Source organism: Podarcis filfolensis (assembly GCF_964270895.1).
Source record: "Podarcis filfolensis genome assembly, chromosome: 14".
NCBI classification, from domain to species: domain Eukaryota; kingdom Metazoa; phylum Chordata; class Lepidosauria; order Squamata; family Lacertidae; genus Podarcis; species Podarcis filfolensis.
In genome coordinates, this window is record NC_139616.1 from 49,371,903 (window position 1) to 49,390,951 (window position 19,049).

At 46.1% G+C, this 19,049-nt stretch overlaps 1 protein-coding gene across 2 annotated transcripts in view; it reads right to left on the bottom strand.

The window, feature by feature from the left end:
* Window positions 1-4,014: 4,014 nt before the first annotated feature.
* The window catches only part of IQCE (IQ motif containing E), a 42,448-nt gene continuing 27,413 nt past the window's right edge, over window positions 4,015-19,049 (bottom strand). For both annotated transcript variants that reach the window (XM_083585699.1, XM_083585700.1), the window contains 9 exons: window positions 17,370-17,425; window positions 16,188-16,369; window positions 14,888-14,990; window positions 13,552-13,704; window positions 12,810-12,833; window positions 12,164-12,286; window positions 9,977-10,104; window positions 6,824-6,945; window positions 4,015-5,561 (listed from right to left, as the gene is read on the bottom strand). In XM_083585699.1, the coding sequence (XP_083441825.1) occupies window positions 5,398-5,561; window positions 6,824-6,945; window positions 9,977-10,104; window positions 12,164-12,286; window positions 12,810-12,833; window positions 13,552-13,704; window positions 14,888-14,990; window positions 16,188-16,369; window positions 17,370-17,425 (1,055 nt within the window). In that variant the 3' untranslated portion in view covers window positions 4,015-5,397. The remainder of the gene's footprint in view (window positions 5,562-6,823; window positions 6,946-9,976; window positions 10,105-12,163; window positions 12,287-12,809; window positions 12,834-13,551; window positions 13,705-14,887; window positions 14,991-16,187; window positions 16,370-17,369; window positions 17,426-19,049) is intronic.

Genomic DNA, 19,049 nt, shown 5'->3' on the forward strand with positions numbered 1-19,049 from the left:
AGGAATAAAATCCACTTTCTGTCCCAGCAGCAAGCCAGTTTACCAGCTGGCCATTCTACCTACACCTTTATAATGTCAACTCTCTCATAAACCCGAAAAGATTAACAAGCACCAATCTGAAAGCGACTCAGCTGTCCTGCGGAAATGCAAACCTCTCCCCCTCACCTCTCGCTCACACAAGCTTTGTTCATAGCTCTCTCTTACGGCTTGCTATTGTGGGAAGATCTGGTTCCATCAAATTACTCACACTAGTAGCTCCCCAGGGACTGGAGTCTGGGAAACATTTTGCTCCTGTCTTGGCCTTTGTACACACTCCGAGTTTTGTATGAAAGCCTGGGGTTTTGCCATGGACTGCGGAGGTGCCTCTGAGCCTCAATTACAGGCTTCCAGCCTCCTCTCCCTGCACATCAGATGTATTCAGCCTCTAGATGCAAGTATCTCCCCCCCCCCCCCGCTTACGTCATTGACAGTGCTTAGCCGTATATTCAGAGCTGTTCAGGAATCATATCCAGCCTGCGCACCAGAGCTACCTTCTGCGCCCCTGACAATGTGACTGGAGCAGCGGATGGAATTAATTTACCTGATGGTGTAAACCTCTCTCCCGATTGCCTGGGCTCTGGACAGCTCCCAGCAGCTGCCTCTGGAAGCCCTACAAACAGCGTTTCCACTGATGGGATTAAGCAAAAATCATCTGCTCTGTACCGTAGCCATCCTTTTTGGCTGCAAGTCCTGGCATGAATGATAGCAAGTATCAGATAGAGAACAGATTTCTGTCCCCGACTTAACAAGCATTCAGCATAAGCGAGGGAGCCAATTTCTCTCTTTTATGTAGAGGGGCGTTGGGGGGGTGGGGGCAGAGAGACTCACTGGAAGAAGAACAAGCAATATCTTCCAAAGGACAGAGCTCTGGACTTCATGGACGCATTAACGGTAACCACTTGCCACTAAAGAAAGGCTACCTTTCCCCCTCCCGGCCTGCAATGCATTAAAGTTGTCATAATGACGGCCCAGAAAGTTTTCCTCTTTTGTCTTTGAAAAACAACGGAAATCTCACAAAGGTTGAGGAGCCCCAGCCAAGATGCAACGTTCCCATCTTGATTGCTAATAAGCAGGCCGGTAAATGCAGCAAAACCCCAAAGGGGAAAGACTGCAGCCAGAGGGCAATGTTCCAGGAATGTCAGTCATAAAGGTGGTTTGGAATCTCCTTAAGATGCTGCAGGCCAGTGAATGCCAGTTGCCGAGAAGCAACCCTCAAGAGGGGCTATTGCATTCCAATCCTGTTAGTTGGCCTTCCCAAATGTATTGGACTGGCCATTGGGGGGAGCAGAGTGCTGGCCTAAGGGGCCTTCAGCCTGACCCCGTAGGGCTCTTTTTATGGAGGAGACGGCACTTAGTTTCATGATAGTGCAAGTGGCAGCATAGGCCCAAATTTTGGCACAGACTATCAGAAGCACCCCACAAAGGTAAAGGGACCCCTGACTGTTAGGTCCAGTCGTGGATGACTCAGGGGTTGCAGCGCTCATCTCACTTTACTGGCCAAGGGAGCCAGCATTTGTCCACAGACAGCTTCCGGGTCATTTGGGCAACATGACTAAGCTGCTTCTGGCGAAACCAGAGCAGCGCACAGAAACGCCGTTTAACTTCCTGCCACAGCAGTACCTATTTATCTACTTGCACTTTGACGTGCTTTCGAACTGCTAGGCTGGTAGGAGCAGGGACCGAGCAACAGGAGCTCACACCGTCACGGGGATTCGAACCGCCGACCTTCTGATCGGCAAGCCCTAGGCTCTGTAGTTTAGACCACAGTGCCACCCGCGTCCCTACAGCCCACAAGAGGAGGAAGCATTTCCTCCAGTGGAGTTTCTGTGTGAGAGAGTGAGTGAATGCACAGAATCTCCCAAATTATTATTATTTAGTTCTTTTGACTGGAAGCAAAGATGCCTCTGTGCCCACACAGTGAAAGCAGGATGGAGCCTGCTGTATATAAACCTGTCCCCAGCCCTTCAGGACCGGCTTGGAGAAAATGCACCCCACAAAAGAAAGAAGCATTTCCTCCAAGCCAGTCCTGAAGGGCTGGGGACAGGTTTATACACAGCAGGCTCCATCCTGCTTTCACTGTGTGGACACGCAGGCATCTTTGCTTCCAATTTGAAGAACTAAAAAAAAAAAAAAAAATAGGGAGATTCTGTGCATTAACTCACTCTCACACACAGAAACTCCACTGAATGTATTGTACAAATGGTTACTGGTTTTGCTCAAAACAAATCCAACTCTGGCTGCAACCCTAAATACATATACTAGGAGCAAGCTGAACTTGACTCAATGGGGCCTGCTTCATGTGCATAGGATTGTGCTGTTGGTTTACCGGGCTTCACCTTCCCAAGATCCACTTGAGTGTTTGCAGATATCCATTGTGCCAATATAATAGTTACATCCCTGGAAAAGACCCTGATGTTGGGAAAGGTGGAGGGCACAAGGAGAAGGGGACGACAGAGGACGAGATGGTTGGACAGTGTTCTTGAAGCTACCAGCATGAGTTTGACGAAACTGTGGGAGGCAGTGGAAGACAGCAATGCCTGGTGTGCTCTGGTCCATGGGGTCATGAAGAGGTGGACACAACTAAATGACTCAACAACAACAATAGTTACATATCCTATGGCATCATTTCCCCCCATCTGGCAAGAATTTAACCACTCAGCTAATGGCTTGCCAGCCAGATCCACACACTACAGTGCATGACACAAACCATGTAAAGCACTGCAATATTTTGATATACGTTTTGATTTGTAAACATTGCTGGCAGGGGGTAGGTAGCTTTCTCTGATCCCTACAATAAGACAGATTTTTGTTGTCATGCAAGTGGATCATATATGCTGCCACCCCACACACCGAATCCCCCAAAGAAACCATGTTGATTTGTTCCAAGGAATGATGTACAGCAGAGGAGGCAGCCCTTGGCTTGTGCGGCAAATCTGTGCTCCACTATCCCTACTTAACTTCAGAAATGGGTGCCACGTTTTTTCCTCCGTTTCACCTGTAAGGACGGTAAGTCCCAAAAGTGTTTGCTATGGTGTTGTGTTGCTGTTTCATGCTTGTTCTGGAACAGTAAAGGGCCGTTTCAAAATATGAGGAGATCTGTCAGGAAGCATCCATTCCTCCCCTATTTACACATTCAGCAAAATCATGTGGCAGAGATCTTCTTGGGCTGTGCCACTTTAAAATGCAAACGAAGGGTATGTGTGCTTTTTTGAATGATCCCACCTCAAAACAAACAAAAACCCAAGATTTCCCTCATGTTGGAAACTTGCACACCAGAGAGTTATGCCATAGGTGTGCGGCATTAGCTTTCTGCTTGCAAGTGTGCATGCAGGAGCAACCCCACATTTGCAGGATGAAATTGTACAATCCAGGAAGCGTTCTATGAAGAGATTTTTGTAGAACATGTAAGTTTTGCTGCAAAATTTGGAAAATAGCTCCCCACAGCTTCTCTCCCCAACATAGCCCCGCAAGAGGTAACAGGGAGCCTCTGAGTGCTACAGGTAAGGAGAGCAAGGCATTTCATGGTACTTTGCAATAATAAATGTCTCTTAAGGGCACAGGCAAAAAAGCTAACGCCACTACGCTGATGGCAACATTCATCCTTTCCTCTGGTATGAAATGGAAAGGCATTTCCAAGATCTTGCAGCAATTCATGCTTGCCTGCCACTTAGGAAGTGGTCTTCTGCAAACCTGTGGCTTAAAATAGGGATGGGCACCAGAGTATCTGGGACTTGCTTTTTGGGCGGCACAGGGCAGAGTTAGGTTTGGGGCAGGGGCTTCTTCCTCCTCCATTGCAAATGTGGGTGCCTGATAAGTGGCACATGTACAATCAGCAGGATGATCAATGGGCAAGAGCAGCCCTTCCATCTTACACTCCAGAAGGCGAGCAAAGAAGATGAGTGATTGCCATGGCTCCTGAATAAATCTGAATAATTCATCAAGTCACAAATAATGACAAGACAGGAGACTGAAGCATCCTCCTCCAAGCAGGAACTGTAATTTAGATTCCCAACTTTATCTGCAGTAGCAGCAGCAGCGTTCAGATGGACTATAGCTCAGGGGCAGAGCTGGGCAGGCAGAAGGTCCCGGGTTCAATCTCAGGCCTCTCCAGTTGAAAAGGAATAAGGAGCAGGCAATGGCAAAGACTTTCTCTGCATCAGATCTTGGAGAGCTGCTGCCAGTCAGGGTACCCTCTCCTGGGCTTTAGAGACCAATCATCTGACTGAGGAACCTAGGAAGTTCTTTCATACAAAGGTGATCACACAAAGCTACCGACTGAAATGCAAGCACAAGGCAATTATTGGTTTGGGGCACAATGAACACTTCTGAGAAAGAGAGAGAGAGAAAGGGAGGGAGATGATCTATGTCAGTTAAGTATGGTTGTTAATCTACCACAGGTTTGGAGTTAAAGGCTCATCTCCAGTGAAGGAGCTGGGAGTCTTGCGAGAGAGCCAGAAGATAATGAAGTCTGGAGCCTGTTGATTTTATATTACAGTGGTACCTCAGGTTACATACGCTTCAGGTTACATACGCTTCAGGTTACAGACTCCGCTAACCCAGAAATAGTGCTTCAGGTTAAGAACTTCGCTTCAGGATGAGAACAGAAATCTGGCTCTGGCGGCACGGCAGGCCCCATTAGCTAAAGTGGTGCTTCAGGTTAAGAACCGTTTCAGGTTAAGTACGGACCTCCGGAACGAATTAAGTACTTAACCTGAGGTACCACTGTACTTAGCAAAAAGCTTAAAGCCAGACTTGACTCCTAGCCCCTTCATCTTCTACAATTTCAGTAAGTTGTATCTCCCCTTCCTGGACATATCCTTTTGCTCTGGAGTCTTTGAAAAAGCCGGCTCCAACTGATTTTGGTTCAGGAACCAGTCAAAGCTCAGAAATTCACAGGGTTCCTGTGTTTCGTGCCAAAGCACTGGTCCCACAGAACTGTTTGTTTAAGGGCATCACTACCTATTACAAGGAAGGCACCCTCACCTTTTAAGGACCTTGTACTGGGGCGTCCAATTGCAAGGTGAATCAGCATGGCCAAAAGTTGGGTACAAAACATGAACTGTGGGAAGCAAGAATAACTTAGAAACAACAGCTGGAGATGGCTTGGGGTACCAAAACAAGTTTGAATTCCTACCATGCGGACCAGCAGGGGCAGAATTTGCCAGTACCTGTGAATTATAGGGAAATGGATCTGCAAAAGATGCTCTCCCCTGTCCCTTAGGAATCACCTCGCAAATGTGGCCGTAACCATCTTTAGCTCTTTCTCTCTCTTTCTCCTTTGTGAAAAACTAAGTAGAGTAGCATAGCCTGGACAACTTCACCTCACCAAGCAAGACTAAAATGTCCTTCGTTGTCACGCTAGGAGTGCAACAGAGAATGTGACAAATGGCTGGTGAAATCATGAGATGACGTTTTCTTCACTGGTGATGGAGACACCGTAATGATGTCATCCGAGTCATCCGACTGAACTTCATCTGCAGGTGGCGAGGGAGAGGGCTGCAGCTGATCATGGGAGGATGTGGCTGAAAGAACAACGAACGAAACAGGAGAGTGGATAAAAATGGCCAAAGTCTTTCTGTTAAGAATAACAAGGTTTCAGAATGGGTTATGAATAATTCTGATTGCCCTTTTCTGTTTCCATGCTGACACAACCTCTCATGCACAAAAGTAAGGCAGACATTAAACCAATCATCAGGATTTACATGTAAATGAGAGTGCATGCTCCACCTTTTCTCCTATGGTACTGCACTACTTCCTCATTCTGAAATATATTGCTTTCCACTGCATCAAAATACAGTAACCTATGACTTGATCAAACCATGACGCAATGCATTAAGCCCTACGACACATGAAGGGAGGAGGGAGAGAGCATGCAAGCACAGGAAGTCTCCTGCATGACCCTCCAAGCCATGGTTTGGAGGCTTGCCCCCAATGCACCCACAGGTTCTTCTGGGACAAGATCAAAGCAGACTCTAAGCAGAAACAGGAGGAAACCACCAATGAATACTAATTAGAAAAGTCATCCATTTGGACATTAGCAATTCAACTCCAATTCAAGTAATAAATAGCAGTAGCACAATAGACAATCTATTTCCCCCCGGTGTGATGGTCCCCTTTATATGTTTGAATTACATCTTGGGCTGCTGTTTCCTTCTGGAACAGTTAAGCAATTAAATAATGATAGTTATTAACCTTCACAACAACCCTGTGAAGTAAACAGTAATTGATACCTAACTCAGAGGCCTGTGCAAAAAATAAAAATCAATGTGATGGAGTGGCTGTCGACAAATAAAAGTTATAACAACTGAAAATCAATGAAGCCGTCACTCTGCTGCAAGATTGAATACTGAGCCCCTACTTAGCCTCAGGTTTCTTTTGAACTCCGTTGAGACTGAAGACTTGGATGATGCCTTCCTAGAACAGATTGCCAAACATTCAAAAAGGAGAGATCTAGTAGTCATGGGAGACTTCAACCACCCCAATATCTGCTGGAACTTAAATTTTGCCAAGAATGTAAGATCCAACAAATTCCTCCATTGCCTCACTGACAATTTCATTTCCCAGAAGCTGGAAGTAGCAACAAGGGGATCATCTATCCTGGACCCGGACCTCACCAACAGGGAGGAACTGATTGACAAAGTGGAAGAACTGGGAACCTTGCTGAGCCTACCGCGCACAGCAGTCCCCTTTTGGACAAGATTAATTAGAACCAAAGTTCAAGGGAGCCCACTGCAAAAATGTACGATTGACTATAAGCCCAGACTGGGGAAGTAAATGAGATTACCATGAACCGCTGAGGTGAAGGCTAGAGGCGAATATTTGAATGGAGACCAGACTGGCTTCTTCTCTCCGCTGTCAGGGGCTGCTAGACTTGCTCTCTCATCTCCAGGACCAAGGATCAGAGGCCTGCAAAATATGTGGCGAATTGGCAAGAGTTGTAAAAATAGCTCCCAGCAGAAACTGGGCCCAGAGTCCGAGAGATCCAGCCATAAAGGAGGAGACCTACGATAATAACTAGCACAGGCCTGAGGCTTTAACTCAGATGCAGAGGCTCACTGGTAGGCAGGCAGGCAAGCATTCTGTTACATTCATCATTTTGTTTAATCTCCATGTGGAAGGCATCTAACGTGACTTACACTATGTTGGGCGGTACATTGTGGAACAGGCATAGAGAAACAGAGCAGGCCTGAAGAACCCAAGTCTCTGCGTTCCTGCTATTTGAGAAAGATGCTCCTCAAAGACAGAAGACAATTTAGTAACACCTTAAGTGGTGAGGTTTTTCTGGCATAGTCTGTTAAAAGGCTCCTAAATGTAACACACACCTTGGGAACTCAGGATGGGCCGCCTGCTTAAGACTCAAGCATTATGCTGCTACATTTATTTATTTATTGCCTGGGTTTTGGATTGCCTTTCAAGATAAAAATCACCTATAAAAGTAAAGGTACCCTTGCCCGTACAGGCCAGTCGTGTCCGACTCTGGGGTTGCGCGCCCATCTCGCTTAAGAGGCTGTCCGCAGACACTTCCGGGTCACGTGGCCAGCGTGACAAGCTGCATCTGGCGAGCCAGCGCAGCACACGGAAACACTGCTTACCTTCCCGCTAGTAAGCGGTCCCTATTTATCTACTTGCACCCGGGGGTGCTTTCGAACTGCTAGGTTGGCAGGCGCAGGGACCGAGCAACGGGAGCTCACCCCGTCGCGGGGATTCGAACCGCCGGCCTAACGATCGGCAAGTCCTAGGCGCTGAGGTTTTACCCACAGCGCCACCCGCGTCCCTAATACACATAGGTAAAAGGCACAAACAATCAGTGCTTTTTTTCTAAAAAAAATGTTTAGGGGTACTCTCATTTTGACTTAAGAAAATCACCTTTTTATAGTTCAAATCAGGAAAAATAAATACAGTAAATGGACAAAAGTACAAAGATTCACAAAATGTTTAGGGGTATGCGTCCCCCCCCAGAAGAAAAGCACTGAATATAATACATAAGCAACCCTCCCGAGGTGTTTTATGGTAGTCAGAAAAACAACATAATACGCTTACGCAAAGATAACAAAAGCAACAGCATTAAAAAGTTAAGGCAGCGGCAGCAAATAATTAAATTAGATAAGAATACTAGCAGTAGAGAAAACAACTTTAAATAGTGGCAGCAGGTACAGCACCACATACCACCCGAAAGCCGAGTGGAGTAAAAAAGATCTTCAGGGCCTTTCTTTAATACCACTGAGGAGGGCGAGGCAAAGGCAGGAGCTCTGACCTCACCCTGCCAAGCACCAGTGATGGAATGGGATGCAGCATCGGTTGTCATGGTCTTAGAGCAAAGATGCTGTGCTGACACATTCTGCTGTGTTGCAGAATAGCTGCATGGATCACATCAAAGGTCCTGCCACCTCACTCTTTTACACAGCACAAAAAAATGTATTGTTGTTCTGTCAACCATAATGGTTGTACCAACTACAGAAGAAAATTATATGCAATGTTGTTTGCCGATGACACGGCCTTGACATTGTACGCCGAGGAGGCTCTACAGAGACTCAGCAACCGTTTTGCCCAAGCCTGTGGGGAGTTTGGCCTCGCCATCAGCCTGACGAAGATCAACAAAGATCAGGACGTCGCCAGCTCTCCACGCATCAGCATTGGTGGCCACATGCTTGAAGTGGAAGACAAATTGGTCTACCTGGGTTCCACCATAACCAGCAACCTGCCCATTGATGCTGAACTGCACAAGCATACTGGCCAGGCAGCTACGGCGGTGGCTCACCTCTCCAAAAGGGTACGGGAGAATGTGATGCTAACAAGACAGGCGGATGCCAGCGACAACATCAATATTTAAACACAACATCTACCGACATGTATCTTTATATTAAAATAATAATATACAAAAGGTTAAAATATATATATTAAAATACAAATGGTTAAAGGGACTAATTGTTGTTGGCATCTGTCTGTCTTGGGAGATATTGGAAGAGTGCGCCTTTGGGGGGTGAAGTCAAACCACTGGAAGGTTGCAGTGCCTTCTGTGGCTGTAGAGACTGATACAGGAGAGACATGTTTTGTTGCAGCTGGGGCAGATGAAAGCCTCTGGTTGTGTTGATGCAGGTGTACCATGGCATTACAGTAAAATCATCCAATCAAATGTTAACAATTCACCAAATGACCCTAAAAAAACCACAGCTTTTGGGCAGCTACAGCAAATCCTGTAACTCTGCCATGAATTTCTCAGACTCAAACAAAGACATGTGATTTTTGCTCGATCATCCCCATGAGGTATCTTACTTAACAAATTCAGAACATATACAGCACTTGAAATCTTCAAGGTGTAGGGTATTGCTCAACCTTTCACGTGCTTGCCACTATTATTTCCCGTTAGCAGAGGCCGGCTTGCCTACTCTAAGGAGCACAACAAGATCATTGTGGGGCACATGTGGGATTGGGACCTAGGCCAGTTAGGGCTGATCTATGCTATCAGCAGGATCACATGGAATCATAAAAACAGATGGAAACAGCCTGGAATTCCTTGTGCAGGTAAACAAACCATTTCTGATCCAAAGTTGTTTGGAACCATTTCTGACCCAAAACTTAGTGGGGCATATGAAGGACCTTCAGAATCTTTTAAATCACTTCAGAAAAAGCTAATGTGCTCTTGTTTTCCTTTTCAGCCAAGCTGCTTGATGTTCTGGAACAATGTTGCCTGGCATCTGGGCTAGACTGTGGAAGACTAAGTGGAAATACAAAGGAGGGGGAGAGGGTGAAGACAGCAGAAGAGTTGAACAGCATGGGAGAAGTCAACATTAGCCTCATCGCCTGCAGCTCCATTTTGCTGGTGCAAATATTGTTATATTGTTTGGCCCAACCTGGGCTCCAGCTCACAATCTTCAAGCCATTGACAGCAAGATTTGGGAAACTCAAATCTCATTAGAACAAGCCACTCCTGGCTTACCTTTCCTCAAGGTGAGTGCGTGCCGTGTGAGCCCTGAAAACGGACTGCACAAGCCTCACAGCATCTTCTTCTGCTTTGTAATCAGCAGCTGTTTGTGAAGAGCTGGACCCACGAGACGAAAGTGAATTCTAGGAGCACAAATAGGAACAAGGTGTTGGCATTCAATATGTCAATTGGCAACTTAACAGATTCTGCTGTTTCTGACCTCAAAGCATTCCTTATCTGTCAACAGAAAGGAAAAAGAACTGGCCTGCTTTTCAGCTGTAGTAGTTTGGGAGTGCCAGTAGATTCCTGGGGCTGCCAAGGCAAAGTTGATCCAGCCTTCTTACCACTTGCTCATTGAGAAGTTTGGCATCGTTGATATATAAATATGGGAGAACAAAGGAGCAAGGATGCTAGCTATCAAATATTCTGGCCTTTAGATGAGACACCTCTGGGTTGAGAAGCAGCAGCTTTCACTAGGCTGGCTGAATATGGAAGGGATTCAGCAATTTCCCAACACTGAACATTCACTTTAAAAAAAAATGTTTGCGGGCAGATAAATTAATATATTAGGTCCCCCAACCACATACTGTATTGTCCATGGTTATGAATCACTGCCAAAAATTCCAATCAGCCAAAAGCAACAGCCAAATCAAGTTCAAAAAAGGGACCTTATTTTCTTTTTAAATTTTTATTTGTTCAAACTACTTATAAAGAAAACATTATTTTCTTAATTTGGTCCTCCTCCTGCATAATGCAAGAGCAAAATTAGGAAATACTGGCAGGAAGATTCAGACATTATTCAAGCTTGTTTCACAGCAAGATCTCAACAACAAATTTGGTTGGTCACTTGACAGTAAAGATCAGTATGAGTTTAGCTTTAACTTTTTAGCAGCGGAAAAGCCACCTGTTGTATAATGCTGGAAAAATGCTTTTACCCATAGATTTTGGTTAAGGAAAGAATGGAAAGGTTAAACATGAGCATAAGGAGAACAGCCCTTAGAAGGATGGGATAAAACAGTGACTTCCAAGGATTAACATTGCAACAGAAATGCTGTCATCTTATGTCAAGCGAAGGTACACACGATGCTTATACAAAAGTCTAGAAACAGTTTATACTTAAAAGGAGTTTATTGGGCATTGATGGCTAGAAGCCCCTAATTCAAATGGCTTCTGGCAGCTTCTAATGGCTGGTAGTTTCTAAAGTCCTGGGCAACTTCAGCAATCTGGGCGCAGCCTAATTCAGAGACCATCTACCCTCTGAATACAGGCTGCTGCAGGGCAACTGAGGTGTCGGGGGGGGGGAGAGGAAAAAAGGCTTTTATGTCCGGTTTGTGGGCTGCCTAGAAGCATCTGGTTGGCCATGGGCTGGACTAGATGGGCCTTTGGACGGATCCAGACCTTTGGCTCTTCTCCTGTTAAAAGGCCAGCTTGCCCTCCTGGGGAAGTGGGGAAATGTCAACAATAAAATAGTAAACTGGCTTGATAGAGACGCGGGATAAATTTGTTCATATTTGTTTTAAACTAAATCTGTGTGGTTTGATTTTATTATTAAAAGGTAAATAAAGATAAGAAGCAAAGCAAAGCCTACAGCTGAAGTTCCAGCATTAAAGCAGGGCTAGAGTGTGGGACACGGGTGGCGCTGTGGGTTAAACCACAGAGCCTAGGGCTTGCCGATCAGAAGGTCGGCAGTTCAAATCCCTGCGACGGGGTGAGCTCCCATTGCTCGGTCCCTGCTCCTGCCAACCTAGCAGTTTGAAAGCACATCAAAGTGCAAGTAGATAAATAGGTACCGCTCCGGCAGGAAGATAAATGGCGTTTCCGTGTGCTGCTCTGGTTCGCCAGAAGCAGCTTAGTCATGCTAGCCACATGACCCGGAAGCTGTACGCCGGCTCCCTCGGCCAATAAAGCGAGATGAGCACCGCAACCCCAGAGTCGTCCGCGACTGGACCTAATGGTCAGGGGTCCCTTTACCTTTACTAGAGCTTGGGACAGTGTTCTCAAAGCTACTAACATGAGTTTGACCAAACTGCGAGAGGCAGTGGAAGACAGGAGTGCCTGGCGTGCTCTGCTCCAGGGGGTCACGAAGAGTCGGACACGACTAAATGACTAAACAACAACAAAAGAGCTTGGGATCCTGTTCTTTTGCCCTGCAGACCATCTGCGTATCAGGGGAAAAAATACTGCGGCTGCATCTCTACTTGCCCTGATAGTTGCCTTGTGTCCTGTTCGAGGTACGCTGGGAGAATTTCGACCTTGTGCGTTAATTGCTAATAGTTTCTGCTGAGCCAAGTGTCCCCTGAAAGCTGCCTGGAGCACAACAACCGCCTGAGAGAGAGCGCAGGGGGAGAGAATAAAATGAATGGATGTTAAGTCCCTTGAAAGATGGCAGCTACACATTCCATGCACAGCCCCAGGAAGAAACTGTGTTCTAGTAAAGGACTATTTTCTTGGCTCTATAAAGGTATTCCTGCCAATCAAAAGGCAAGCTGAACTACTGATCTCCTATTCAAAAGTTGGTCCCGGCCAATGAAAGATAAAAGAAACCTACTTATGCACAGGTTAATCTGGAAATTCACATACAATCAAATCTGCTGAATGAAATCACACCTCATCAGCTAACATTTCATTGGCAAGGCTACATTAAGGTTTTGGTCTCCAACTACCCATTAGACTTTGCCACTGATATAAACATCAGATTCATGTTTCCAGGTGATGCAAATTGCAGAAAAACTGCACAAGACCTGAATGACTGAGAACAGAAGCAATTGAAACTATTAGTTGTACGCCTGCAACCATTAGATTAACTTTAAAAAAATCAATTCAACTAAGAAGAGTTTACATTACTCACCTCATCCAGTGCAGCCCTGTCAATCTGAAATGGATAAACATTGGACAGAAATTAGGCCTTTTCCATTCTTTTAAGCTAAACTTGGTCATTCTACTTTTGGATTTGGTGTATGCCCCGGTGCTCAGAGGCTCATCAAACATTTTGCGTTTTATATCACTACAATTATTTATACCTTGCTTTTGCGAACAATGTGTTCCAAAGCAGCTTGTGAGGAAATGCACAAATACAACAATAAAAGAGATTAAACGTATATTGATCTTAGATTAAGTCCAAGTCGTATTCCCACCCGGTGTAATTCATATTCCTTAGTAGTTATGTATGACTTATGTGGAGTCAAGCCACTGGTCCACCTAGCCATGTCTGGCCAACTCTGACTGGCAGTGGCTCTCCACGGTCTCAGACAAGGGTATAATGTCTGCCTCTCCTCCAGGACATCTTTGTAGATGGAGCGTGGGACCTTCTGCATGAAAAGTGTGAGGCTCTGATAATGATTTAAAGCCCATTTGCTATATCCAGCATCCTTAACAACTGCCCTGTACAAGTACAGAAATCAGGAGTGGATGGCTTTTGCTTTTAAAAGGATAGATTTGAAAGCATGTTGGCATTTGAGTGGTGAGGAGGTGCAGAGTCTCACATGCCAAAGGGTGTCACTATCATCCCGGTTCCTCCCGTCCTCCGATTTCTGTACTCTTCTGCTCCAAAAATATGCCTCCCCCTCCCTTTGCAGCTGAAAGAGCATCACCTTGGTGTGGTAGGCCTTCCATTGTCTTTGGATGACCCGAGCAGCTTGTTCCTTTCTGTGATGCTCAGGTGAGCACTCCAAATCTGAACTTCTGAACTTTAGCATGCATGCTGGATTCAACGGTCGCCAGTTGAGCTGACATTTCTGCAGGCCCTTAAAATAACATTGGAGAAAGTATGAATGGAGAAGCAGAAATCCAGAGGAATTGTGATTGCTGCTGTCAAAGGGACAGCTTGGAGGAATGGAATGCTAGCATCAATGAGCAACTGATTGTGCCAGCGCTGCAAAAAACAAATGTTTTTGTTGTAATACACACACGCACACAAAACCTTAAAAAGGTAAAGAACCCCTGACAGTTAAGTCCAGTCGTGAACAACTCTGGGGTTGCAGCACTCATCTTGCTTTGCTGGCCCAGGGAGCCAGTGTTTGTCCACAGGTAATTTTTCCAGGTCATGTGGCCAGCATGACTAAGCCACTTCTGGCAAAACCAGAGCAGCGCATGGAAACGCTATTTACCTTCCCGCCGGAGCGGTACCTATTTATCTACTTGCACTTTGACGTGCTTTCGAACTGCTAGGTTGGCAGGAGCTGGGACCGAGCAACGGGAGCTCACCCCGTCGTGGAGAAGTTGCAGCTTCTCATTATGTCTAAACCAGGAACAGCAGTTAGTTTGTAAGAATGATGGGGGGGGTGGGAGGGAGTAGAGACATATGCAAGAAGCAAGAAATTGGAAGGATCAATAAACGAATGACAGAAAAGAAGTCATGCAAACATGGAGGAAGAATGTGGCAAAGAACTGAAGGAGCACAATATGGTAAGCGGAGAAGAGAAAGAAAGGCTTGGGACAATGAGAGAGTTAGTGGGGGGAGAAGAGGAAGGAGTAGATGGAGAGAAAGAGAGAATAACTGCCAATTCCAAGCACTGTGAGAGCCAAGGCAAAAAGATGGCGTTGCCTTTCAGTACAGAGGACTTTCCTGCTATTAACAAATCAGTGAAGGAACAAGTGAGGACAGAGATTTCCCAGCCAAGTTACCAGCAATTAAGTGTTCTGTCTCCACTCACATCCCTAAGCTACACATTTCCTCCAAGCCAGCCTTAGCTATTAGGAGGTCATACATCATTCTCCTTTAGCCACCTAGAGTAAGAATATAAAAGGCTCCCCCCGCCTTTCTTTCATACCCATAAACATAAAATCCAATACTTGGCTGGAGGAAGGGTTTAGGAGGGATGCAATCTCTGAAATCCATGCCAAGCAGCCTGCACAGAAGTTTCAACAGAAGTCAATTAATATTAGGTGACCTGCTGTACCAAACATATCGAACTGTGGTTTTTTTACCTGGTTGGGAAGTTCTGTGGCATCAATTCCAGCCAGCCTACAGTTTGCTTCTTGGTTTCCTTCCAGTTCTCCCACCTTCTCTGTCAGCTTCTGGATTTCTTCCCTGCAGAAGTACAAAACAAATCATTTGCACAGCGTTTCCAGTTCCACAGAACTCTGAAACCTGCAGGCGCCTCTACAGAGCACACAATGCAAGGAGTTGTTTGGGGTGTCTACTTTTGGAGGGGCGCACCAAGGAAGTAGCACATGCAACATCATGAATGGATCCTGAGGCACACCTCTTGGATCTTGTGAATCTTCCAACGCAGCAGGAGATTGGGGAAGGTTGGAGTAACTTGCAGAAGGACCCCTGAAACAAAACCAGACAGGGCAACTGCTCTGATCCTCAAAGCAGAGGGAGGGAACAAATCCTGCTACATTCAGTCCCATGTTCAAAGTGAGGGTGCATGGCCACCACCTAGCCACAAACCTCTAACTCGCCAGCAGAGTCTTGCAAGAAAGAAGACGGGGGTAACAGCTCAACAACCTCAGGGATTTGCCAAAAAATTGACAATGAAAGGACACGGTGCTAACAGGTCAACAGTCTTGACTGTGCCGAAATGGGAACATTTTGCCAGCTCTGCTGATAGCGCTTCTGAGCCAGAGTCACATTTGCTGTGAAGTCATGCTCTTGCGCAACTCTTGCCAAGTCTCTTTTGCAACTCCTAGTGGGTCTGACTCTGCAGGGTCACAGGCTCCACCAACTTGTCAATATTGTGGAGGAAGAACGACAATCATCCTGTGAGTAAGGAAGGCACGTCTGGCGCCACTTTTGTTTTACTTCTGGCACCAGATCAAGATGTGGTCATTCTTGCAGGCGTTTATGATTCATTGATTGTGCAGATGAAAACGGGAATAAGAAACCACTTTGTCGTTGTGTGGTTTTTAGCATTATCTGCTCTGCATAACAATGAAATTGTTGTTTATAACCTGCATTTGTGTACCCTGCTCCTGAGATCAACATGATATACTGTATAGGGCAGGCTACAAAGATTTTTAAATAAACAAACACACTTACAACTTCAGGTATTTGCTAGCAAATCTGGCTTTTGCACATATTTGCCGTAAGGAAAGCAGCATTCTTAGGACCTGGATTTTTTAAAAGCACTTTTTAATTTTAACTGGGGAAAATGGCAAAATTAAAAATGCAGAAAGATTTTTGAACAGAGCACCAAACGATATTCACATACATATGATTGTACCACCCAAGATTGCAACCAAAGGCAGCTGCGCTGTTTCTGGTGATACCTAGAGACTTAACTCTTTAACAGCCAGTTGGTTCTGAAGGACGTCCTTTTGGCCTTTCAGCTTGTTCACCAGTCTGCGAAGACGCTCACGTTCTTCTGGAGGGTCACCTTCCTCAGCAGCCGACTGACCCAACTGGGCGAGCAACGATGAAGTGCTAGTTTCTGAAAGCCTGCCATTCTGCATCTCATCCATTTTCTGGAAATATGGAAAGGGAAAAGAGTGAGGCACATTATAGCAGTCTACTGATCTAAGGGCACACAAAACCCTGCCCTGGTGTGCAGAAATCATCTGTGGTCGTAGAACATTCAACCAGTGGCAACCACCAGCTCAACCCTCCAGAAGAAGCCATTCTCAACCTTAGGTCCCCAGGTATTGTTGGACTACAACTCCCACTGGCCATGCTTGGCTAGGAATGATGGGAGTTGTAGTCCAGCAACATCTGGGGACCCAAGGTTGAGAAAGGCTGCTCTAGAGATTCAAGCAGTTTCTGTGGCTAAGAGAGGGTTGGCAACTGAAGCTGCTTATAAGCTAGACTCTCCTCTCAAATCATCATCACCATAAGCACTTTCTACAAAGAACGTTTGTGATTTTGGAACTAATCCAAGTGCTTACTCTGCACCAGGGGGACCGGAAATGTCCAGGCCTTTCCACCCAGCCCTGGAGACTCTCCCCAAATCTTGCCCCATCTTCTCAGGCCACCTCCCACACCAGCCCTATACTATGCCCTCCTTGGGTGCCCGCGTTTGCCTGCCTGGGCATGTGCGATGATGCCTCTTGGTTGCCTGGATGGAAAATGCTTCTCTCTCGCTTTTTGCATGGCTTAAGTGTAGGTAAGAGATGCATCTCTTCCTGTCGCCACCTCTGCACCTGGCCAGGTTCACTGCTGGCATGCGGCTCCCCAGGAGGTTGTGCAAAAGGGGATGCGTCCCTTGAGTTTCTCAGCCTTGTCCTATGTAGTCTATTCAACAAAGATGCCCAGTGACCCCCAAACAACTGTTTGGTAATGGTAATGCTCACATCCTAAAAATACGCCAATCAGCATCTCTCTCTCACACACAAACACCTATATAAGCAAGTTCCTTGGGTCTAGTCTCTTTGCAATAATAGACTGAAGCAAATGGACCCAGGGGTTCAGCAACTGCAACCGTTTCTTTCCCAGCAGCGCTAAGACAGCGATCGGGCTCCCATCACTCACTTTCTCCAGCCTTGAAATCCGCCGAACCAGCCTCTGTCTGCTCCACTCAGTGTAATCTGGAGGAAAGTTAACAAGGTTTTCAAAGTGGAAGTCAGATTGCGAGAGACACAAATCCCCGAAAGGAGAGGCCCACCAAGCTGCAGGGCATCCGAGAGACGCTATTTATAAAAGCCGGAGCAGCAGATTAATCTTGAGATGTTTTGACATCCAATCAAGCTGCCTCTTGTTGGCTGAAGCTCAGGTGGGGCAAGGGAGCGACATGCCCCGTGTGCAAAAATGGACAAAATACCAGATAGTGTATTGGCAGCTATTAAGGCAGCCGTATCTGGCAGTGCACCCGCTTTGGCAGGAAATAGTTAAGCAGGTTTTTGAGATGGGAGAAGAAAAGCAAGGCATCAGCCTGCACTGAGGGTTGGGTAGGGGCCAAAGGAGCGTGTGGCTCTTCTGCTCGCTTCCTTTGACTAGTGCTAGAGGTGGCAGCCCATGAAACTGCTTTTGTCTGCTCCCTGGTTGCCCTGATCATTTCTGGCTCCACAAAAGCTTGTTTTCCTATGTTCCTGTTTGGACTCCCATCCACCCTACGTAAGAACAGTCTGGTCAATTATGTTCCGATTTGCTCGGAGCTGTAAGCAACCGTCAGGACAGAGACAAGAACAGAAAGCCAGAAGTCGATGCTGAAGGACATGACTTCTTCAGTGTAAAGTGTGTGGGGATGGTGAGGGGAGAGACTCCATCAGGCAAGGCCTCCTTCCACTTGCCTTGCCCCACCCTCCGGCCCTAAGAGTCCTCATAAGGGAGCTGTTCCTGGTGCTGACCTTTAAAGCCCTAAATGGCCTCGGTCCAGTATATCTGAAGGAGCGTCTCCACCCCCATCGTTCTGCCCGGACACTGAGGTCCAGCACTGAGGGCCTTCTGGCGGTTCCCTCCCTGCGAGAAGCCAAGTTACAGGGAACCAGGCAGAGGGCCTTCTCAGTGGTGGCGCCCTCCCTGTGGAACGCCCTCCCACCAGATGTCAAAGAGAACAACAACTACCAGACTTTTAGAAGACATCTGAAGGCAGCCCTGTTTAGGGAAGCTTTTAATGTTTGATGTATTAGAGTATTTTAATATTTTTTTTGGAAGCCGCCCAGAGTGGCTGGGGAAGCCCAGCCAGATGGGCGGGGTATAAATAATAAATTATGATGATGATGATGGAGGAAGAACTGTGAGGGGAGAGACTCCATCAGGCACGGCCTCCTTCCACCTGCCTTGCCCCACCCTCCGGCCCTAGGAGTCCTCATAAGGGAGCTGTTCCTGGAGGAAGAACTGTGAGGGGAGAGACTCCATCAGGCAAAGCCTCCATCCACCTGCCTTGCTCTTCCCTCTGCTTCTCAATGTGTATTGTATTGTTTTATGTACTGTGGCTTGCTGTTGTTTTATTGATTATAGTTTAGATATTATTGTAACTGTTGAGTGGACTTGTGTTTAACTTTTATATGTTGATATCATTATTTTATACTATTCTAACGATTGTTGAATGTTACTTTTTTGATGGAGGTTGCCTATTTTAAAGTTACGTTTTATTATCACATTTTTGTACTGCATTAGATTGTTATAAGATGTACATTTTTTGTTTCTTTAGCTTGTAAACCGCCTTGAGTATTGTAAGATAGAAAGGCGGTATACAAATTAAAGATGATG